This window comes from Hipposideros armiger, unplaced genomic scaffold (assembly GCF_001890085.2).
Source record: "Hipposideros armiger isolate ML-2016 unplaced genomic scaffold, ASM189008v1 scaffold_42, whole genome shotgun sequence".
Taxonomy (NCBI): domain Eukaryota; kingdom Metazoa; phylum Chordata; class Mammalia; order Chiroptera; family Hipposideridae; genus Hipposideros; species Hipposideros armiger.
This window is the reverse complement of record NW_017731392.1, coordinates 4,642,193-4,666,165: the sequence shown is the minus strand read 5'-3', so window position 1 is coordinate 4,666,165 and position 23,973 is coordinate 4,642,193. Positions and strand designations below refer to the sequence as shown.

General features: G+C 44.1%; 2 protein-coding genes across 3 annotated transcripts in view; one reads left to right on the top strand and one right to left on the bottom strand.

Annotated features, from left to right (window-relative positions):
• The first annotated feature begins 4,138 nt into the window (after positions 1 to 4,138).
• OPALIN (oligodendrocytic myelin paranodal and inner loop protein) lies at positions 4,139 to 17,693 on the top strand. The gene is made up of 6 exons (XM_019638997.1): positions 4,139 to 4,420; positions 6,929 to 6,964; positions 11,386 to 11,421; positions 12,632 to 12,751; positions 14,145 to 14,201; positions 15,731 to 17,693. The coding sequence occupies exons 1-6, from the start codon at positions 4,418 to 4,420 to the stop codon at positions 15,905 to 15,907; spliced, it is 429 nt and encodes a 142-aa protein (XP_019494542.1). The 5' UTR covers positions 4,139 to 4,417; the 3' UTR covers positions 15,908 to 17,693.
• A 2,498-nt stretch (positions 17,694 to 20,191) lies between these two features.
• The window catches only part of DNTT (DNA nucleotidylexotransferase), a 34,114-nt gene continuing 30,332 nt past the window's right edge, over positions 20,192 to 23,973 (bottom strand). The window contains exons 10-11 of one of the 2 annotated variants that reach the window (XM_019639059.1): positions 22,939 to 23,022; positions 20,192 to 20,634 (exon numbers count right to left, since the gene is read on the bottom strand). In XM_019639059.1, the coding sequence (XP_019494604.1) occupies positions 20,548 to 20,634; positions 22,939 to 23,022 (171 nt within the window). In that variant the 3' untranslated portion in view covers positions 20,192 to 20,547. The remainder of the gene's footprint in view (positions 20,635 to 22,938; positions 23,023 to 23,973) is intronic. The other variant, XM_019639060.1, reaches the window with a different exon arrangement.

The following is a 23,973-nucleotide window of genomic DNA, read 5'->3' as shown; positions in this document are numbered from 1 at the left end:
CCCTTGGCTCCAGCAGGTGGTTTTTAAGTTTCCTTTGTAGACTGAACTGAAAAATAACCCCAAATGCCTAAAAGGTTTCTTTTTAAAAAAGAAAAACTGTTTCGAGTGTTATCTAGAAATAGATTGTAATGTTAATTTTGTGTAACTTTACATTTCATGAGGTGTTGTCAATTTCAAAGAGAAAGTGGAGAGGCGCCAACATATGTCTCTGTCTAGAAAGAATTGTTTCATTAAAGAATGTGGATCGATTGATGTGTCCTGGGTTCGTATTACCAGTTCCGATAAGATTGTTCCTCTTGATGAGGATTTTTGCCCAGTACCACAAGAACTTGGGGAAGAGAGAAAGGGGGGGGACCTTCTCTACGGCCCCCGGCTCTCTGGTGAGTACCCAGGACCTGGCTCCAGCACAGAGCTCCTTATTGTCCCAGGCAGGCGGTCATGAGCAAAGCTAAAGGTGGCTTCAAAGCTGCCCTCTTTCTTGGATCCGAACAGGCTGGAAATTTGGCAACATAAGTGTTGTGGAGATGTTTGCTCCGGCAGTTTTGCTAGATGTGGCAGACATCTTCTGTTTGTCCCTCTCTCCACTCTCCCCCACCTGGTTTTGTGCCTGAGGACCACATCTGACCTCTAACACTGAAGGTCATGGCTCTTATAAAGTGGCCCTCTCCTTCCACTCGTCCCTTCAGGCCTAGGGGTGGTAATGACATTCTGCTGGCCTAACTCTGGGGTACTGCATTATCCCCCAAAGGGACCTTTTCAGTGTTTTAATAAGCCCCCTTTAAACACGGCAAGTTGAGTGTATCGCTCATTTCCTGTGGGGACCCTGACTGATACAGGGTCATTTCTCACACAGGACAGAGACTCCCATCTCATGGAGGACAGCCTTTTTAGGTTGACCAGATGAAGAGACTATTGGGTATGTTTGGAGTTCTACGGGGTCATATCAAGGAAGGACAATAGGGAACTACGTTTTTAAAAACACTCGTCTTAATGCAACGCTAGCTAACACATGCAATTGTTTTGTGCTATAGAGTGTCAAGGTTTTATGACTTCCTGCCTTTTGCAGTCACTAATACCTAAAGGATGAGCCCCAGTGATAAGGATATGACTGCTTGATGTACAGGTCAGGATAAGGTAGCTTATACTGCAACAAAGACAACCCCTTGATGTCAGGGGCTTTACATAATAAGGCTTATTTCCTGTTCACATTACACGTTCACGTCTGGTATCTGGAAGCTCTGCTACATCATCCTCAGTCAGGCCGGGGCCGGGCTGATGGAGCAGCTGCTTTCTACAGCGTTGCTGATTCCTAGGAAGAGGAAGAGAGCACGACAAATCACACACTGGCTCTTACAATGCCCACAAGTGACTATCACTTCTATTCCCATGTCATTGGCCAAAGCTACTCATAGCGCTCTTCTTCAGGTGAAGAATGAGGTGAATTAGAAATATCTGGTGGACCCCACTGATGATTCTCACATGTGACTTTCATAGCTCAGGAAATGACCAGAATCCTGTTTAACATTTTACTTCATCACTACTTCCATACTGACATTTTAGATACAGATTTTTAAAAATCAGAAGAAGGCCACCTATCGTTTAGAATGAACCCGCTTTGTAAACTGACCAGTAGTTGCCTGGCAAGCCATCAGTGTGATGGGGCTTGTACAAATTTAAATGGTGGCAAAATACAAATGATCAGAGAATCTTAGAGTTGGTGTCCCTAACCTCTCACCCACTAAGGGTATACCTTCCGCGATTTCTAAGGTGATAATTCTCAGGCCTAATATTTCCGTAGGAGGAGAGCCCATCACTTCACCTATTCCCTCATTTTTGGTTGATGGTGCCAAGTTTCTTTTTGCAGAACCTCCTTTTCTCATGTGGGAGGGACCTGCACTGGGCAGACCATCAGCCAGGTGGCAGGTCCTCTTTGGGCACATGACCAAGGCTGGACCAATCAGACCCTCGTCCTGGAACTGGAGTCTTGATCACGGGGCAAAAGGACTGAGATATTTTGGAGCTCCTTTTCCCTGGTAGGATATCCTGAGAGGAGTGTCTAGGAGTCCCTGTGGCTGAAGCCTCAGGAGCAGCCTAGCTCTGCCTCCCCAGAGCCTGATTTCCAGGCCCTCTGTTCTTTCTGTGAGCTCCACTACACCCAACCAATAAATCCCCCTTCTTCTTAAATCAAATCAGAGTCCATTGTGATGCTTGTGACCGGGAAACTATGGCTGATGCAGACACTTAGGCCAGGGCACCACTGATGAGTGGTCTTACCAATTCTTCTAAAGGAATAATGTGTCCATCAGAGGGAGAGGAGAGCTGGTGACCAGTGGATGCATAGCAAATAAAAAGTGTCTAAAAGGACATCACTGGCCTTGCCCATCTGCAGACAGCCTAGCCAGAAGAGACTAGGTCCATGAACTGGAGTTCCTTGCTCTAGTTATTTGGTTCAGGTGTGATTCTATGCCACCAAACTCAATTGGAAGTATAATTCGTGCCAGTTGTGCTGATTTAAATAGTCCAGTCATTGTTAACTGTATCATCCCACTTTATAGCTTGGGACTGAGGCTGGAAGGAGTTACCTCACTTGCCTAAGACCACTCAGCTTCCAGAATGGCAGCTAAGGCTTTAAACACAGGTCTGCCTGAACTACGTCTCCATGACATACAGGTGCCAGTAGATGCAGTTTGGGCACCGCTGAGGAGTCGGGAACTGGAAGCCTCATGAGACAGAGACCACGATGGTCTTGTTTGGACAGTATCCCAGTGCCTGGGTCCCACATCCCAAACCTGTTCTCCAGTATTCCCTGACTAAACAAATGGTGCCTCTATTTCCTGTTCGTAAAGCCTCGAACCCAGGCGTCGGCTTCATTCTGCTCTCTCCCTCATCTTCTCTTACCTCCCCTGCCCCACGTTTTTTTTCCATCATCAAGTCTCACTGCCTCTGCTGCCTCCACACTAAGTCACAAACCCACTCCCTGCTCGTCACTCCCGCTGCCCCATCCCAGGGCAGCCACCATCATCACTCACTTGGACTCTGCTAAATAGTCTCCGGGTAAACACTCTTGTCCCCTGTAATCCACAGAGAAGCCAGGTGAGTTTTGTCAACCATCAGTTAGGTCAGGCTCCCATCTCACTTAAAATCCTTGAAAGGTTTCCCATTGCTCTGCAATGGAAATCTTACTGTGCCCTCCACGCTCGCATCTTAGGTCCCTAACTCACTCTATCCTTAACCCCTTCCGGGGTCACTCCCTGGTTTATGTTGCTTCTTCCAGTTCTGTGGGCGCACCACACCTGCTTCAGCTCCAGGGTTTTGAGTCTGCTGTTTCCTGTGCCTGGGACACTCTTTCCATCTTTCACACGCAGCTAAATGTCATCTCTTGGGGACATCTGAAGTCAACCGCCTCCTGGTGACTCTGCTAACTCTCCCCCCCACCCCTCCCGTCCCCGTTTGTCCCCCACAGTGGTTTCACTTGTTCTGATCATTGTCTGCCTGCCCTTGCTGGAACATAGACTCCCTAAAAGCTGAGTCTTCATTTGTCTTCATCACCAATGTTGAGGACTGTGCCCAGAACAGTGCTCAGCAGATAGAAGGTGTCAAAAAGATTTGTTGACTATAGGAAGGAATGTACTCATTTAAATGATCAGATTTATTGGTCTTAATCCTGTTGTTTCATTGGCATGGGACTCCAATTAGTTCACCGTTTTAAAGAAGCAAACTCCTAACAGAGAACTAGTAAGAAACAGAAAGCAGCACATGTCACCGGCCTCCTCCAGCTCTAGGAGGGTCTCCACTCAGTGTGAGAACAGAAAGGGGTGAGACCAAACTCACTGCCAGGCAGCTCATCCACCAGGGAGTGTGTTCACTGTGCCAGCTACAGCCCTGCCTCAAATACAGAGTGGGTTCCAACACCCATTCCGTAGGCATTCTCTGCAGAGATGCTGGGAGCGTATTGACTCCACCATTGCTGGGACAGTGGTCAGCGCTGATGCCTGGCAGCTGAGAATGAAGCAGCCAGCCTCAGCCTGTGTAACCCATTGTTTCTAAAGCGCTCCCAGCTGCAGGAGCCTCCCAGCTCTCAGGCCAGCTGTGGGTTCTTGGCTGAGTTGAACGTTTAATGAAAGAAGGGGCCTGAAAAGTAAGAAGGACCAAAAATAAAGGCAAAGGGTTTGATGACCCAGGCCATACACGGTGGCCATGGAGCAGGCCATCTTCCCTGAGGGATGGGCCGAGAACTTGGCTACTCCCCTGACCATAAATGGCTTGGCCAGGGCTCCCTTGGAGCCACCTCTTGCCCTATCACCCTTGCTCTCCCAACTGGATATTCCTACAAATGTGAGACACAAGCCAATAACACCAGTGAGAAAGGAGCTTGCCGAGGGCAGTGTTTGGAGAAGGTTCTTGGGAGACTATCGGAATGGTAAGTGAGAGCTAGCACCTTTTCTCAACCTAACTCATTCTCTCTATAAAAACAATTTTTAAAGCTCACATATTCTAATTCTAATAGAATTCTGTCCTTGGTACAATGAAGTCAAGGGGCTTGGTTTTAAATTATGTACCTATATGCAAAGCTCTAATCATTTTTTAAAAAATTCTCATCAAGTATTTGCTGATCTCACCTTTTATTTTAATATTAAGGTTTGTTTCTAACACCCACATACAACAAGAGTACAAACTAGATGTTTCAGCTAAATTCATTTCCCAGCTGAATCAGTGGGTCCAGTCAATGCTTTTATTCTTATTGTTCTGTGTGCTTTCTGCTACCTGATCAGAAACACAGATATTTGTAAGTTGCATCAGAAACTTTCCATCTTCATTTATTGATTGACTTGTGATATAAATTGGGTTGAGTCTCAATCAAATGAAGTTTGCTAAGTTAGGAGGGAAAACAGAAGAGGCTTCCATGATGCCTTTATGAAAGAGATTATGTAAAGGAGTGGAATTCAGGCTTTGGAGTTAGGCAGATCTCTGATCTAACCCAGCCTCTACCACTCACCAGCAGGTGACCTTCAGAAACCAGCGTGGTCTCAGTTCTCTCACCCACGATGTAGGGATGAGAGAACTCCCCTCGTGGGGAGGCTCTGAGTGCAATGTCTGACACACAGCACACCCTCAGCAACAGTGAGTAAGGATCCCATCTTTCCTTCCTTCTCCTCCCAAACAGCAAACTTATAACAAGTGACACTCAGCCACTGAGACCCTACAGTGCCTTTGGAACCATTATGTAGATATTAAATTGTGCTCAGACTACCAGTAAGAGTATTTGAGCAATGCGTATTGTACCAAATTCCAATACTTTGACTATTGCTGATCGATGCATGTGATTCCATCCAAGAACGTCCCAGTGTCTTCACTGTGCTCTCTCTGTGCTGGCCAGGTCAGGAAGAACATGACACCACACAAACACTCATATGCCTGGAGTGTTTTACCGTTTAGAGGGAGGTGCCACAAATGTTATTTCTTTGGGGCTTATCTTGTGAGATGGGCAGGGCAAGTAAACCATATTCCCATTTTGAGAATGGAAACCCCGAGCCTGGGAGAACAGATTTGTTGTGAGGCAATGGAGAGTGGGGAGTTCAAGTCACTTTTCCAAGGCCACACAGCTGGCAAGTGGCTGAATCTGGACCCAGATCCCCATGAGGTGACTCCAAACCCAGGGCTGCCTCACCCCACCCTGCTGCCTCTGTAAAGAACAAATTTACGTGATGTTTTTCTCTCCATGAGAGCACTGTAGTGTGTTTCTACACAACATGAATGTCTTTCTGAAGGTGGCCAAAATCGTCGTCATCCAAATGTTGATAAACAGCCCACGCAATGGCCTGCTTGTTGCTGCTCCTCCCTTCTGCCGTCCCTCCAAAGGAAGCTTTGTCTTGGGCCTGCTGACATCAGTGTCCACTCCTCGCTGATGAGCTAAGGCTCTGGGCAGCTGCATTCAGTGGCCAGCAAGTGTCCTTGCAGCCTCTGTGGGCTCGCTTGGTATTAGCATGAAGGGCAGTGTTCGGTCCCTTGAGCAAGAAGCCCCTGACCTATGGTGGCCCACTTGCTCTTATGTTGTCCTAGAAGAATGTCTCTCGTGGTCTTGGTGAAAAGCAGCATCAGAAAGACTGGCATCCATGAACCCTAAATGCAGTGAAAGAAGACGGGGACAGGGAGGAGGAAGAAGCCAGCAGAAGCCCTGGGCAGGGCCTGACCCAGATATATGGGCATTTGGGCAGGCTAACAATTTGGTGCCCCACTGAGCCCCGGTCTTTAAATATTGACTCCATATTTGGGGAAGAGGTGAGGCTGCATGTGTGCTGAGTGAGGGGAGGGGAGAGAAGGGTTAGCTTCTCTTCTGTCGTCCTGACCAGCTCAGCTCCAGTCCAGAACCTCTTCCTCAGACTCAGCAAAAATGGAAGCCTTGTCTTTCTCAGGTTCTCTCTCCTGGGAAGGGGGTTCAGAACATCTCCTTAGAGCAGGAGTTCTTGTTGGAGCGTGTCCCTTGGGGATTTTATTACCTAGCTCTAGCAGAAAGTACCAAGTACTTCTAAATTCACACCGTTCCATTCCTGAAAGAAGTTCTAGGAAAAAAAATTTATTCCAGCACATTGCTGAATTTCTAGTAATGTTTTTGCTGCCCTTTTCGATTGGGATTCCTGAGGCAATAGCCCTGCTGGCTGGCCCCTTAGTCTAGCTCTGGTTGAGGACCTGGGAGGGGCAAGGGGACAAATTGACTTGACACTGAGGGAAGAACCGATGGCCTCAGGCTCCTCTGTTCCTCTGCTCTTTTTGGGGGCCTAGACTGGGAGAGGACCCTGAGGCTGACTGAGCCTATGGGATCGGTGACTTGTCTTGGAATCTTCCAGAATCAGTGACATTTAGTGGAGGGGTCAGGTAGGCGCCTGGCTGACCATTCCCGGGAGCTTGAATGTTTTCTTCTCTTTTGCAGAGTTTTTCACTGAACTTCACACTGCCCGCCAACACGGTAAGTACAGCTGCCCTCATTCACCAGGCAGGTCGGCAAACACCGATGCAGAGCTTTCACCATCACATACGCCATGGGGAGCAATGGCATACACAGTTCTTCAAAGGCCCTTAGGAAGAGTTGCGGCTGCTGAGAGAAATTTTTTCAATTATAAAAATGCATGTTGAAAAGGAAAACAGCAAAAAGGAAAAAAATAAAAACAAAAACCCCCACCTAAACTCCCATCCGCAGAAAACATCACTCCTTCCAGTCCTTTAGCCTCTATGTAGATTTTGACTTTTGTTGTCTTTGCACATATAATTCCTTTACATATAATTTTACATGATAAGTGTTTTCCATCAGCCTTTATAACCATAACTGAGGATGGCCACATGATATTTCTTCAAGAGAATTATTTCCTTAATTGATTAATCACAATTAGGAATAATTTTGTGATCAACACAGGTATAGATAAATCTTTATCTTCACTTAAGATGATGTCCTTAGTATATAATCTGGAAGGGGAATGTGGAGGTCAACAAGAATGAACATTTTATGGCTTTTGATTATGACATTTAGCTGCAAGTCAAAAGAGAGATTTCTATAGATGATGGAGCACAGGTTGAATCAAGAATTGATCTTCCATCTTCTGTTCTCATGTTACTGCTGGGGTTGTTTTCTGACCAGTGGTGCTGCTGTGATTGGGCTTGGCATTGTCCTGGCCCAGTTTTTCAGTGGGGTTGGCTGTGTCAAATGTTTCTGATAAGTCGTATGATTATTCGGAGAGAATAAATGGAACCTACCTGGTAAGAGGACACCTCAGCCAGGGCTCATGTTTACTGTAACGAGGAGGCACGGTTCTGGAGAGCAGCAGGAAGGCAGAACCTCGTGACTCACTGCTGGCCTTCTGGGGCCCACTGCTGGCTGCCCTGGACATCTGTCCCCCANACCCTCCCTCCCGGCTGTGACGTCCCCGCCATCCCTAATGACATCAGGAGGCTAAGGCATCTGCTGTGAATTTCGGTAGAACATTTGCTGGCGAGGGTCCCCAGTTTGCCGAGAAGAACACATCCTGGCTCCTCCTGATACTCCCTCACTCGATGGCTTTGAGAAGACGCCCCCTGTGCTGGGGATTCCATGGGCTCAGAAGAGCCTTTCTTCCTCCCTTCAGCTGTGGAGGCACTTGCTGTAGTTGACCTTGACTCCTTGACAACCAACTCAAACTGCATTTGCAAAATGTGCAAAAACCTCCTGTGAGGGACTAGTTCCGGTCCCTCGTGGGGTGAACACTGTTGAAAACTGGTGAATTGTAAGTTATGTAAGAATCAACACCCTGTGGAACAAGTCTACCTGGGACTGACTTCCTGTCGCCGATTAGGTTAAAGAGTGCATCGGTGACTGTGCTCAGACAGACTGCTATCCAATCGCCACCTTGCAATCAGAATTCACCACCGGGCACTTGTTCTAGAGAAGTGTGGAGGATGTTGTTTACATAATTTTAGAACCTCCAGGTAAACGTTAAACAGTGAGGTAGTTTTGAATGGCATTTCATTAAGGCATCTATGGGCATTATGAGCTAAAAGCTGTGGTATGTAGCTTTAAAAGAGTATTTATGTTGGAATAATTTTAAATAATGTTTACATAACCCTAAGTCCTGTTTGGTTGGTATGGAACACAGGACAGAGCACGAGAGCATTTTCAGTGAGAGCCTAGATAGCTCCCGAGCATCAGAATTCCTTTGGGATGAATCAGCATTATTTTAAATAAAGTCTTTGCAAAAAGTTAAAGGTTATATTTTTTAAAGATCTGAATATGCCCCCCAGAGGACTATGCCTGATTAAAATGATTGCTTGGGAGTAAAAAAAAAAAAAAAGAAGAAGAAGAATACAAAGAAAGATGGAAAAAAATGCATGGAAATATTTTTNGCACGGTTCTGGAGAGCAGCAGGAAGGCAGAACCTCGTGACTCACTGCTGGCCTTCTGGGGCCCACTGCTGGCTGCCCTGGACATCTGTCCCCCACCCCCCCGGGCACCTGCTCCACCCTCTGGTGGGGCCCTGCCATCTGAACCTCCCTGACTTGCTCTGCTCCCTGCTTCAGCCTCTGCCTGTTGTCTGCAGACAAATTACCTGATCTCGCTCCTTAACTGTGAAAACCTTTTAATATGGTCACTGCTGGAACTTTCCCCTGGCTGCTCCAACTCAGAAGGTCTGTAGAGACCCCAGGTTCTGTCTTGTCCTCACTTGGGCTACCCTGTGACAAGACTCAGAGAAGCAAGACGCCATTGCTTGGAGCGGTAGAGGTGAGTGAGTGAGCAAGAAGTCCTTATGATGCTAGCTGTCACCTTTTAGAGATCTTCCATGGTTAACAGCCCATTCCTCTGAGAACTGTCTCCTACTCCCTTGGACCCTATGTTGGATGCCCAGCCATCCAGTGTGCCTGGGACTGTTTGGTTTTAGCATTGAACGTGCTGCAACCTAGGCAGCCCCTTTGGAAAACCAGGAAGGTTGGTCACCCTACCTGGTTATGTTTCTATCACATAACCCTTCCCTTTTGGTGCATCTGAAATGCCAGCACACTGGGGCATTGGGGAGAGGTGGATACCTGGCTAATCAGAAACTGTCAAGTACAAAAACTGGGTTGGGTGCTGCACTTGGTCATGGAAGGCAATGTATCACTGTGGTTAGAGCTTGGATCCTGGAGCCACCCACTCGGTGCCTGCCACTTAGGGCTATGTGACCTCCACAAGTTATTTCACTTCTCTGCGCCTCAGTCTTCTCATCTGTAAAATGGGGATCATTATAGTCCTGCTTCACTGGCTGTTGTGACGAATAAATGAGTGGTAACAGCAAAAGTACTTGAACAGCCTGGCACATAGTAAGTACTCCCTAAGCATTAGCTCATACGATTAGCAGGTGCTCATGAGGGCAGGAAAATTCATCTGGAGAGAAAAAGAAGGAAGCAAATAGAGAAGAGCACAAGTGAAAGGCCACGTGCCCTGGAGAGATGGAGAGATCCCAGGAGGAATGGCTTTGGTCCCGACAAGTTCCTAGTCCCTAGCTCCGGTCCCTGGAGAAGCCAGATTCCTGCTGCTTTGGGGCTCTATGAAGCACCCCTGAATCCTTATAGTTAACTCTTTTCTGGGGGGTTAAATCCAGCCCAAGTAAATTTGTGTAACCTGAAGATAGAACATCTTACCTGATATTGGACTCTTATCACAACCCAGAGAAACTGAACACTTTAGGCAAATGCAGCATTAAGGTAATATGGGGGTGGGGGGTGAGGTTGTATTTAGATAAAACTGTAACCATTTAAGTACCAAATATCAATGCCTCCTTTATTACAATCCTCCTTTGGTGGGAGCTCTCTGCGAACGAGGTCTAGGCTTGGAATTCGAACACTCAAGTTCAAGTTAGATTTATGGTTATCTGAGGAACTTTGGACAAAATCCCATAATTTCTGAGATCTAGTTCTTTTTTTGGTTTGTTTGTTTTAAATAGAGACAATAATTGTCAAAATCCTAAGCCCCAGGAACTCCAAGATACTACTGAGGTTGGTGAGAATATTAAATAAATAACAGGCCTGACCAGAGCTTTGCCACGTTTAAAGGAACGACAAAAGCTCATACTTCTGGTACTCACCACAGCTCTGGGATAGGTTCTAACATCCCTGTTTTATAGATGAAGAAATGGGGCCCCTTAGCCTATGCGTGGAGACATCTTCATTCCACTCCAGGCAGTGAGCCCAGGACCTGCACTTAACCCCACACTACACCGCTTTAGCATAATTTTCACAGGTTAGTTGCTAACGTATAAGAAATGTACAGTAAATCTCTTAGCTGAGGTTTATTGATCCAGGTAAGACTGTCACCTGAAATAGCTCATAAATGGTGAGATCCAGTACCCCTCCTTGAGTGGAGATGTGAAGTGGAAACATGCCCTGTATTCATTCAAAGTGGAACCACCTCAGTAACATGGAGAGTTCACAACTTCAGATCCGCCCAAAGCCATTTGCTTCACTGCATGTCTGAATACAATAGGGCATCCATAAAGACCCTCGCTTCCACCAGTCTTTATGTTTTTTCCCTCAAGCAATGGGGACAGGTAGGCCCAAAGTGTGCTGGGAAGGATGTGGCGGCTAGGGACAAGGGCAAGTCCTTCTGAGGTGTAAAATAATGTTATGGCAAATCCACAGGGGGAATAACACAGGCCTCAACTGAATTTCTCAACTCAATTAAATTTGTAGCCAAATTTAATTCCGTCTTACCTGGGAAGCAATCAAGTAAGGTTCTGTTTGGCAGCTGTTGTCATTTGTTGTTGTTAATAGAATGTTGAGCAAAGGGGCAAACTTTAGGCATATAGCTTCGCCTTTGATAGACTGTCTGGTATAATACGCATTCTATGGATTTTGCTTTCTTAAGATGTATGTACTTTTTCCACACAGACATCCTCCCCAGTTGTTACAGGTGGGAAAGAAGTGGTAAGTATGTCAGTTAAATTTTGGAGCCTTGGTTTTGGTCATTTATAAAATGGGGATAATAATGTTGTATCCATCTTGTGCATTTATTTTGAGGAATAGATAAAGAGTTTGATGTGTGAACTGTCACTAAGCACAGAATCTGGCTCAAGTATTATTCTTGTGACCATCTCAGCTCAAAAGTGGGGGAGAGTTTGCAAACTCACAGATGGATTTCACAAAGCGTTGAGCTAAAGAAGCTGGATGCAAGCATACGGCAGGTCCTCAAACAACGTCGTTTTGTTCAACATCATTTTGTTATAGCGTTGATGAGATACTGTGGGGACTTAACTCTTGTTTATATTAATTAGTCCATGGTAAAATTGGTTTCACTCTACATTGTTTCGCTGCAGTTCCAAGAAGCAATTGGCGCCGTTAAGTAAGGACTTACTGTGCATTCTTGCTATGTGCATTTAGATGACGTTGAAAAACAGACAAAACAAATGTATGGTGATAGATTTCAGGAGAGTGGTTACACATGGGGTGACTAGAAGGGAACATGAGGGGGCTTCTTGGGTGTGGTAATGTTCTGTTTCTTCATTCGGGTGCTGGTTACATGGATGGGTTCATCATGTGAAAAGTCATCAAGCTACATATTTATGATTTATATACTTTTCTGTGTATGTGTTATATATGAGAATTGCACATTTAAGGGGATTTTGCAGATTATCTTTGATATTTCCAGATAATCTGCAAATCTGAAAACTTATGTGGATATAAGCATGGCTATGTCCACTCAGATCAAAGGGAAATGGGAATTTGAAAATTAATCAATGCATTGAGTGCAAATAAGTAAAAAAAGAGAAAAAGAAAAATGGCGTGGAATGTAATAAAACCTTTTACAATACTTTTGGCTGATACATTGAAATGTATCTCAGCTTTTGCAGTATTGATGAGACATTTGTGTTTCTGTTCCTAAGAATGGACTGTTCCTATCCTTTGTGCATTTTTTCAACTGGATTATCGCCCTTTTTCCAATTGACTTAAACTATGTAAATTAAGTCCTATGAAAATGAGACATTTGTCATGTACATTGCAAACATTTTCACAGTATTTCATTATCCTTTTGTTTTGGTATAAAGGGTTCCTGAACATTTTTGTTTTGTTTTATTTTGAAGCAATTGAACGTTTCCTTTATTCTGGTGGAGGCTGACTCTGCTTTTCTCTGTGCCAGGACTGTGGGCCCTCTCTGGGGTTAGCAGCAGGCATCCCGTCCCTGGTGGCCACAGCCCTGCTGGTGGCTTTACTCTTCACTCTGATTCACCGAAGAAGAAGCAGCGCTGAGTCCCCTGAGGTGATTTGTAGGTTCTTTGGGTCTGGATGTGTTGGCAGGAATTGGCATTTTCGTGAAATGCTTTTTGGGCAAAGAGTGTCAGGATCTGTGTCTCTTTTCTGAGGACAAATGGTGGACATTTCTGCACCTCGATTTCTATCTCAGACTCATGACGTTACACTCCAGGTGGGGCTGATTTGTCATTACAACCTCAGCTCCCTTGAGGAAATCCGTGGCAACAAGGATGGTATTTGGAGTGGCAAAAAGTGAAGAGGGATGTCTGTTGCAATGGCAAACGCATGTCTATACAGTGGATGTGTTTTCTAAAGTCAAGAAACAAAAAGGCACAAGCTTCATAAAGAGAATGGAGATAAGCTTAGGAAAGATAGGAGACAAACAAGTACTGAGGTGTCCAGTAAGCATATGTCCAGCTTTATTTGTCTTTGCCCTTTTCCACAATCTGAACACCCATCAATCACAAGGGAATCTACCAACCCCACCCCTTCCAAATGCCAGATGGCTCTGGGGACCATGTCAGAATGCAAAGGCCACCCAGACCGATACCAGTGAGGTTCCATGGTTGTGATATAACTGTGTTGTGTGGACTCTGGGTTCTAATTCCATCCTCTGGTTATGAACATTCCTGGTGTTCTCACACTGGTACGCATTCACAGAGAGATAGAAAACCGAGGCTCTAACCCTGGCTCTGCCAATCTGTGATTTATGTGATCCTGGACGAGTGACCACCTTTTCTGTGCCTCGGTTAGTTCAACTTAAAAGAAGTCATGAAAATTACCCTCCTTGTTTTAAGAGGCAGGCAAAGTTGCAAGGATGAAATGAGGCCATGGGTATAAAGATGTGTTGACAAGCTGTAAACTTTGAACACGTTAAGGAGTATTGTGGTTGCTGGTGGTGTTATTTAAAAGTTAAGTACTATTTTCTCCACCTTCAGTGCACTTTAAAATCATCTAGGAGGCTACAAAAATACCAGTCATCAAAATCAATTAAATTAGTACCACTGGATAATAGAGCTGTGGCATTATTCTTTAAAACAAAAAACCACAAAATTTTATTATGGATAATTTTAAACATATATTAAAGTAGAGAGAATAGTATAATGAACTTAATTATCAACTCATGACCAATTGTATTTCATCTCTACTCCCACCCACTTCCCCACACTGTCCACCCTGGATTATTTTTGAAGTAACTCACAGTGGTATTTCTTGTTTATGTTTTGGGAGGGGAGAGTTATTATCTGTTTGCTTATTGTGGTTTCTTTTTAAAGTTCTCTGGCGATTGTAATGTGCACCCAGGTTTAAGAACCATTGATTTTAATCATGGTCACGGGCAAATGCTGTAACCTTTCATTTTATTTATTTATTTGTTTGTTTGTTTGTTTATACCAACTTAGGAAAGTGAGAGGCCATGTGAAATTACAGAAATTGATGACAATCCCAAGATAGCTGAGGTAAGAACTCTTGGTTATAATCACTATATATCACCATACAGTAAACAAACATAGTAAAACAAGGGTTTTAAAGACTTTTGTATGTACAGGAGAAGTGCAATATGAGCACCTGTGGAAAAGAGATGACCAAGTCAAACTCAAGGACAAAGGGGGTTCTCGGTATTTTTATTGGCTGGACAGGAATTCCAGGTTGATGTAATATCAGAAAATCAATTTAATATAACTTATTTCACTGACAAATGAAAAGAGAAAAACCATGTGACCATCTGAATAGCAAAAGAGAGTTAAAAAAATGAAACAGCCTTTTGTGATGTGAACTCTTAGCAAACTAAAACAGAATAGGAACTTCCCTAAATTGAAAGGCAGTATGTTTTTTTAAAAATTAATATCAAACATCATATCTAAGGGTAAAATGATAATGAATTCTATTTAAGATAAAAAATAAAACAAGGATGCTCTCAATTACCACTTCTATTCAATATTGTACTTTAGGTCCTAGTCAATGCAGTAGGATAAGAAAAAGAAGTAGAAAGTATAAAACTGAAAGAGAAGAAGCAAAACTGTCATTTTTTTCAGATGATATGATTATCACAGATAAATTATTTGAATTAACAAGATTCTAACAAGTTTACTGTATACAAAAATCAGTATACAAGAGTAATTTGGCATTTCTAAAAATGAATAACAATCAATTAGAAAAAGTAACTTTTAAAAATACTGTTTTGTAGTGGCAATAAAAATATATAGAATGCTGAGGAATAAATCTAACAAAAACATATAATTCCTTTATGGAGAAAAATAAAACTTTAGTAAAAGATATTAAATAAGACCTAAATAACGGTAGTTATATATACCATGCTCCTAGATTGGAAGACTCAATAGCATAACGATGCCCAACAATCTCAAATTGATCTGCATAATAAATGTAAATCCAATACAAACCTCAACAGATTTTTTTTTTCATGGAACTTAATAAGATGCTCCTAAAATCTGTATGGGAGAAGGGAGAAAAACGATTTGAAAAATAACAATGAGCAGATGATATAGAAAACAAATAGCAAGATGGCAGATTTAAACCCAACCATATCAATAATCCCATTAAATGTAAATGACATTAATACCTCAATGAAAAGGCAGAGATATTTAGATTAGATATAAAAACAAGATCCAACTATATATTGCCTACTAAAACTCACTTTCAAAATAAAGACACTAATAGGTTAAAAGGAAATGGATAGAAAAACAGATAGCATGCTAACATTAAGCAAAAGAACGTTGAATGGCCTAAAATCCCTTCCAAGGCAACAAGGTCAGGCAATTGTAGACCTCTCCTCATTTGTTTTCTGTCTCTCAAGGCTCACTGTCCCTCCTTGACTGATGGCCAGTGTCTTGAAAACTATTGTTTTAGATGTTTTGTCTGATTTTTGGTTGTTTCAGGGGGATAATAAATCTGGCTGCTGTTACTCCAATCGGCCAGAAGCGGAAGACTTTGCTGTAATTTTTGTTTTAAACCTGTTTGTTTCCTCAAGAATCCTAGGAGGGTACCCACCCATGGGAAGACTATGATGGGAGAAGAAGAAACTCACATATACGTGAAGACGGTCGCAGGAAGCGAGGAGCCCATGCACAACCCTCACCATCCTCCTGAGGAAATGGAGAGGAGGCGAGGACTGTGGTGGCTTATGCCCAGACTCAGCCTGGAATGATGCAGCTCAGTCAAGGAGCAGAGCTGGAGGCGGAACAGAGCTGAAAAACCAGAGTTTTGTGCTTGGCATGAGGAGAGATGCCAAGCTGCTTCTTACCGAATCCAAATTTCATTGTCAGGTCTGGAAAACTATTGGGATGATTTGTGCTTTTAGGGGACAGAGCCAATAAGGTTCATTCCAAGTCTCAGATCTTGTGGTTTAATAAGCAGTGAAGCACCAACTGAGGTCACTGTGCGCCCAGAAGGAGCCTTTGGGTCCTGTTCCTGACCCCAATGAGAATTTGCTTTTCTTTGTGATTTTGGGAAAGGGGCTTGATTTCTGAGGGTCTTTCCTTCTTATCTTTTTTTTGTTGTTGTTGTTGCAACAGAGGACAGTTTATTAGTGCAGAAAGTAACAGCTCTCAAAATGAGAGGGGGTCCCGACTGGGGTGCCCTGCCTTCTCATGTTTTTTCATATCCCATTTCTCAAAAAGCCATCAGACCTGGCTCCCTTGGGAGGGTTGGCCAAGGCCAGCATGGTACAAGTTGGCATAGAAATGAAGCTAAGGGGGGATGTGTGAGGGGAAGCAGTTCCTTATTTCTGAATATCTCAGGGTAGAAATCACGTGGCGCCACACATGCCCTGACCACAGGGGCAGCACGTGGCTGGGTCATTCATTCATCACTCCCACTTTTGTTTGTGATCAGACAGTATTTAAGGAGGGCAGCTCTGCAATGGTGTGTGTGTGTGTGTGTGTGTGTGTGTGTGTGTGTGTGAGTGTTGAGAGTAAAGAAAGTGAAGGGAAGGCAGAGGTTGCTTCAAATGATTATTAGAAATGAGAGCTATGGAAATGGGGAAAAAGGCCCAAGTCTTTGGACTATCATGGCGGGAAATCTCATTATCAGGAAGAGAGATCCAGAGGATTCTGCATACATGAACGCCAGACCAAAGGGATGGGCTGAGGAGCAGTGTGCCTGTCACCTGTGGGAAGCCCATGGGCAGTGTCAGCCTGCTTGCGCCAGGCCATCACCATCGCTTCTTTGAGGAGGCTTCTAGGAATCCTAGTTCCCCACCCAGGGCCATCATTGAGGAGTAGGCCAGGTCTCCTGGTGGGAGAAGTTGGGTCCAGGGCATCTCAGAGAGTCTATTTACCAGTTCCATCCACCACCTTGACATGCTGTGGAAATATTGCTTTCTCAGATTATTCAGAAACACCCCCCTCTTTTCTTTAAATAACCAAGAATGGGCTCTATAAACCCATTCACTGTCATATGCCAAACCATGCTTTTCAAAGTCTCTTGTGAAATTTAGTTTTGTGCCAAGTCCCCTGGGTCTAGTTACCTTGACAAAGCAGGGTTGGCCATTTTTAAGCAGATGTGCCCAGTGATCCAGGTTCTTGTACTTCTCTAACATGTTGAGAAAGACCTTGAATTTGCTGAGAACATGACTGTGGCCTTGGCCTCGATGCCTATAGGTACCAGCCCTTGGGCAGATTGTTGACCACTGGGAGGTTCAGCTCTGCACCTACACAATGGAGATAGCAGTTCTCATCCTCCTACCCCCAGGGCAGTGGTGAGGCTGGACTGAAATATGCATGTGAATAAGGCTTGGAGTCTATAAATTGATGTGTGACTTGTATTTTAGATGATTTATTTTAATTCCACTTACAGTCCATTGATTAGAATCTTTCTTTAAAATTGTTTCTACTAAACTAGTAAGGTTCAGTATTTCTGTTGTTTTTCTTGCTACAATGCACAAAAACTTATTTTGGAATAAAGTGAAAAGTAAAATGATTATTCTTATGAATCTGCAACATGTCTGCGGTTTTCCTTTGTTAACATGAAAGCACATGACATTGGCCCTGGGGTTGGAATCAAGGTCATCCCAGGGATATTCCTGGTGCTGGCACTGTCCCTGCTAGGCTGATGATGGAGATGTTCAGTCTTTCATGGAGGGCAGCCCGTGTTGTGAGGAAAATGCTGAGACAGGAAGTCAGAAGCTCCGGTTCCCTAACCCAGGATCGCTTCTAGCTTAAAGGTGACCTAGGGCCGGTCGTACACTGTGTTTTGGTCTTGTTTCTTCATGCATCACCTGGTGTTCGCATTGGCTTGTCTCTAAGATTATATCTACTCAATTCAAACATTCTACCTTTATTTTCCCAAATCCTGCAAAATAAGTACCCCCTTCTGCCTCCCTGCTTCACCACTCCCATAACACAGCTTTCTGTATCCTCTGAGGTCTTCCTGAGCTCTTGGCTTTGCAAGTGGGGAGAGATACTTAGTTCTCCTGTATTTTGCCAATAAACAACAGTTTAATGTAGCTTTCCTTCTGGCATTTATCACTGCAACATTGCAATGCTAATTAAAGACAAAAAAATATCAATGATGGCTAACTTTTGAAATATTGCCTATTCATACTCTCTTTGCACTCCCACTATTCTGATGAGATGTATTGATTCATGCATAAGTTAATTTAACAAATGTGCATGGTTTCCCTCATATGTCAGATGACTACCAGGTCCTATGATAATATTGGAGATGTAATGAAAAAGCTAAAGGCAACTGGTTTTCTGGAAAAGGCCCTCCACCCAAATGAATGTGGAGTCTCCTATCTGACCAAGGAAATATTATCAGGAAAGCTTTCATCTAGGTGCTTTCCCTCTAGGCTCAGAGACATAAAATAGGCTCTCTCTTGGGTGTAGCTATTACTATACCCATTTTATAGATGAGAAAATGGAGGCTCTACAGAGGTTTTATTGGTCCTGGAAACTGTAAAGCAAATTGCTTTGAGGAATTATTTAAGTTTGCAGAAAATGAAGAGTTAAGAATAATGAGTTTAACTGGTAATTGAGGGGAGGGGTTCTGTACTGTTCTGGGGTTCTTTGATATATATGCTGGAGGGAAGAGTTCAAAATACTTACCATAATGTGCATTGATTGGTAAAAAGTATATTCGAAACAAATAAAAGTGACCTCCACTGTGGCTCCCATCTGTCGCTAGGAGATAAAGGCAGCGAGTACCTGAAGGTCCCCATAAAGTAGCTCTCGGCTTCCATTGGACCAGACCGTGGCCTCCTGTCACCCTCGGCCTGGTGCCCAGAGAGTTTCAGTTGGCGTTGCTAGTCCAGGCAGCCTCAGGTCTGGGAGTCCAAGAGCCAGGACATTGGCCTTAATCTTCACCACCTGTTGTTTATCTTCAGGGACTTGGTACTTACTGCTGGTACTTTACAAGTAAAGTACTGACAATGTTCTTGAATGCCCCTTCTCCCAAGGTAATTATGAACTTGTTCCTTGATCCTTCCCAATTCCAAAATGAAGCCAAATCAAGCACTTTACAGCATAACCTCACTGAATCCTCCAGTAGACGCAAAGGGAGGACCCATTATCATTTTGATTTCACATAAGTGGAAATCGAGGCTCAGCGAGGTTAGGTAACTTGTCCAAGGCCACACAGCTAGTAATTAGGAGAACCCAGTCCATGTGCATATCCTCTGCTGAATCAGCAAACCTCTGGCATTAACTGTGTGGTGTTGGGCAGGCCGGTGCCTCTCTGCAGACCTTGCTTTGTCTGCTGTAGAATGAGGAGGATGGACTACAAGGTCTCCAAGGCCCTGCTCAATATTTTTGGGCTTCTTACTTGCTATGCCTTGATCATGTTTTATTTGCCGTCAAAAGTTCTTCTCTTCGCCACCAGAGGGCGCTCTGCTCCCAAAGTAGGAGGCACTAGGGACGGCTGAGTTGCATTAACTTGTCATCAACCTATTAATTGATGAAATTCCAGCCTAGCCCTAGAGCAAAGAATAGTGTGATCCAGATCCTCCCAGTCTTTCACATTTTACAGCTCCCTCCTCCTCTGTGTAGGTTTCCTGGCCTCTCCGTTCACAGGGCTCTAAGTCTGTATTGTTCATCTTCCCCTCCAGGTCGCGGCCCACCTACTATTAGGCTGACCAGACATTTATCTCTGGCACTGTCATTTTGTTGTTTATTTTTCTTCCCTTGTTTTCCAGTCCTCTCTTGGAGAGAGGCTAATATAATAGGAGGTCTGGATTTCGGACATCAAGCTCTGACCACCTGCTCCAAGATTCCTGCCTCGGAATCTCTGATCTTACGACACCTGTTTCTCCCCTTGAGATAAATCTTAAACTCTTTATTTTTCCATTTTGTTACATTTTTATTTAAGGGTATTTTATTATATTGGGTTGTCGGAAAAGTCATGACATATTTTTTCTATGGTTTTTGTTGCAAAAATGCATCGTGACTTTTCCAACAACCCAATATTTGAGTGAAAAAAAGAGAAGACTCCACCATTTTGTGTCCTCCTATTTTTATTGGAAATACACAGTGTTTCAGCTACATTATGGGCAAAGTGGGCTTTGATGAGCTTCCGGGAAAGGAGCCACCAATTACAACACAATTTCTATGGCAGCATGCATTGTGAACGCTAAGCAACTGTTGTACAAATGGCCTATTAGAGCATAACCCATTACCAGGTGGGAACTTTATCATGTTTCCAAAACTATTTATTTCTAGAAGCAATCTGCATTTCAGTAAGACTGAAAGAATCCCCAAGTTTCTAAGGCATCTTTCACTATATTATGAAACCTATTTTATTTAACCTGAAAAAACAACAACAAAAAACAGAAAACAATGCCGGTGACTTTTTCTAGGCATTCCTTTCCCATGGGTCAATGTAATCCAATCCCAGATGTGCAAAAATTTCTTCTTCACTTTCTGCTTTGAGAAATATCCTCTGAAAGCATAACAAGAAATATGTGCATTCAGATATTTATGTTAAGCGTCTCAGTGCTGACATAGTGAAAGTTTTACTTGTAAACCTATCTTGTCAGGATGAATTATTGCCAAAACAGGATTCCTTCTTCTGAGCCTAAAAGCTCTTCTTAACTGACTTCTGTAATTTTTATATTTTCCCACCCAAAAATATGGCACTTAATAAATTAAGGTCAAATTATGACAGCCTTACATAGTCAGCTAAAGGCGCTTAGTATTTTTCCTATGGATCTGTAGTTCTTTTTTTTTTTTTAAAGATTTTTTTTATTGGGGAATTGGGGGATGGGAACAGACAAGTTGCTGTCCTTCTGTTCTTCAGTCTAGTTGTGGAAGACGCTGCTTCACTGACCCATGCTGGTATTATCATTGCGCTCTTCCCGGGCGAGGCAGATCAGTCACCAGCTTCTGGACAGCCACTCACGCTGGCTGCTGGCTACACACGGTAGCCCATGGTAACCCACTGCAGCAGGGGCTGCAGCCTACGCCTTCACAGGCGACTCATGGCAGCCCAGCTCCAGGTTGAGCTGTTGTTCAGCATCTTAGCTATAGAGGGCAGTGTCACTGGCCCTCATATGTGGGTCCTAACTGGGGCCTTCTGGTGCTCCAAGCCAGCTCTTAATCAATGCGCCACTCGGCCGGCCCTGGGTCTGTAGTTCTTAACCACCCTTATTCATTAGAACCACTTGAGGATGTTTTATTTAAAAAACACTGAAGCTTGAGCTATACTCCAAGTTAATGAAATTGGAATCTCAAGAGAGTTCTTCTCATCGATCTATTTCAAAGCTCTGGGTAATTCTAACGTGCAATCGGAATTAAATACTGCTGCTCTAGGTGATGGGGCGTGGCAATTATAGGATACTTGTAGGTGGTGGGTTTTCCTCCTGGCCTTTCCACACCTGCCCTCACCTGCATGATCTCTCTAAGACCAAGCACCACTTTTCCCCCACCCCTTCTTGTCTATAGCACAGTGTTGGGCACATAGGAGACACTTGCTTATGATGAATCATTTATTCTATGTCAATCTGTAAATATTCCTAAATAGTGTTATGTGAATCTACCTCCACTCACACGCTCAACACCTGAGACATTCCTGCTGGCATCCACCGCCCTCTCTTCTGACAGCAGCACCTTGATTTTTCTTTGGGAAACCCACCTTCCCTACTCAATCCATGAGGGTCAGGTAGTGTTGGTCTCACCTCCAGGGAGGGGCACACAATCCAAGCCTGGCCAATCAGAGCCACAGTAATGGGTGCAGGGATGGGCACATGGCCTGGCCAACGAGCAACAGCTAGGGCTCTTGCTAGAACGACTAGGAAAGAGGCTCTTCTCTGTTGGGGTAGCTAAGCTGGGAGACTGGGACTCATGGGAAAACCCTGCCTAAGAATGAAACCAACGCTGAGGGGAACCTGCCTGGGCACCTGGATACAGCCACACCTGAAGTCATTGTTACCCTGGATGCTGCAGTATGTAAACCAAATTCCCCTTTTTGGCCTATGCCATTTTGGATTGGGTTTCTGACACTTGTAACGGAGACAGCTCTAACTAAATACACCTTATTTAGACTATAAGCTCCTGGAGGGAAAAGACTATTACTTTTAGTTATTGTATGCCTTCTTTCCCCTCAGAGCTTAGTTTACTGTCCTTGACCACTGTTAGAACAGTAGACTTTGGTACTTGTGAATTTAACAGTTGAATATTTAACTCTTCCAAATTCATACAGTAATTTATCATTTTGCTGGTGCATGAATTTGAATCATCACCACTGCAAGGCTAGCGTGCCAAGTGAGTCACATGGCTGGTGAGTGAGCCTAGCTGACCACTCAGCTACATCTCAGGACAGCTCTGTTGCTCTCCTTCTTGCCATAGACTCTCATTAATGACATACTGTTCACTCAAAACGCTACCACCCACTGCATTTGAAGGGTGCTGGAGTGGTATTTGTGATTTGGGGGGGATCTTCGGTTTTTTTGTGGGTTACTCATTGCAAACACCAAAGATCTACCAAACTCAATTAATGTTCACTGCTGGACTGGTTCTGGGGGCCCTATGAGCTCATCATCTTTGAGCCCAATGCCCCTGAGGTGCATTCTGGACCAGGTGGGGGCTGTGCTCCCATCAGAATCTTTCCAGTTTCCCTCAGCTGTGATCTGTGGGAACAGGGCACTCAGCCAAAGGAAATTGAACCTGGACACTAAAGGAAAAGTGCTCAGGGAGCCAGCCTTGGGAATGAGGGTCAAAGTAGCCCATCTCAGGGAGACAGCTATACCTTGGTCTTGTCATATAAAGCGTGGTTATCCAGTATCATCTTCCGCTCGTGCGTGGCATAGCGCCGGAGGTCTCTCTCAAACTGCTGGAAAAGAGATAATTAAAATAAGTTATTATCAAGTCCAGAATGTCTTCAGTATTATGCGTTTAGAGATATCTAAATCCCTATAATGAAATACCTATCTTTAGTGGAATAAACTCCACTAAATGTTCTCAAAGCAATTTTCTCCCTTAGGGCAAAACTCTACGATGCCAGAGCTCCATGCTCACCTGCGCACACTAGAATGCAAGCTCTGAAATCAGGAACCTGATTTGTTTTGTTCATAACTATATTCCTCTTCAAATATGCCTGGCACATATAAGATGTGTGGCAAATGTTTGTTGAATGAATAAATAAATATTGTGAGGGTTGTGTCAGAGTAAGTGCTGGATAAATAATAGTTTGGAATATCACTATTGTAAAAGAGGATGAGGAGTCAGGAGACCCAAATTCCAGCCAGATTTTGTCCCTATCTGGCTGTGCATCTCTCGGCAAGTCACCCAGCCTCTCTGAACCTTGATTGGTCAAACAGGAGGATGGAAGAGGGGAATGCGTAAAGTCACCTCTGGCTCTAACATCCTCTCATATGAGGGTCCATTAAACTGATGGTCTGAGCCACCTGCCCCAGAATAGCATCTCCTATGATCAGGGGAGGACTGTGAGGCTGCAGGGAGCAAAAGCTGAAACCTAAGCTAGAGGACAGGAAGTACTTGGAAAAGGAGGACAATAAATGAAGTTGTCGTTGAGGTTAATTTTCCTGAGAGAAGCATAGATCTAGAAATACGGTCCTTTCCATGGGGCAGTGGGGAGAAAGCATGGGATAATTGCGCCCTCTAGTGGCGAGGAACAATTTCCTATTATAGGAAAGCTCGCTGAGGCTGGGAACTGCCCTTCTAGACCATCATCAGAGTGTGTGAGAAGACAGACTTTCCAACCAGAAGTCCTTTGTAATACAGCGGAGAGGAAGCCAGGGTTGTGGAAGAATTGAGGGGAAAC

What these genes read in the sequence shown, in the direction of transcription:
- OPALIN (XM_019638997.1), top strand. An exon ending in TTACAGGTGGGAAAGAAGTG is followed by an intron (nt 11,422 to 12,631) that starts GTAAGTATGTCA and finishes TCTCTGTGCCAG; the next exon opens with GACTGTGGGCCCTCTCTGGG. An exon ending in GCAGCGCTGAGTCCCCTGAG is followed by an intron (nt 12,752 to 14,144) that starts GTGATTTGTAGG and finishes ATACCAACTTAG; the next exon opens with GAAAGTGAGAGGCCATGTGA.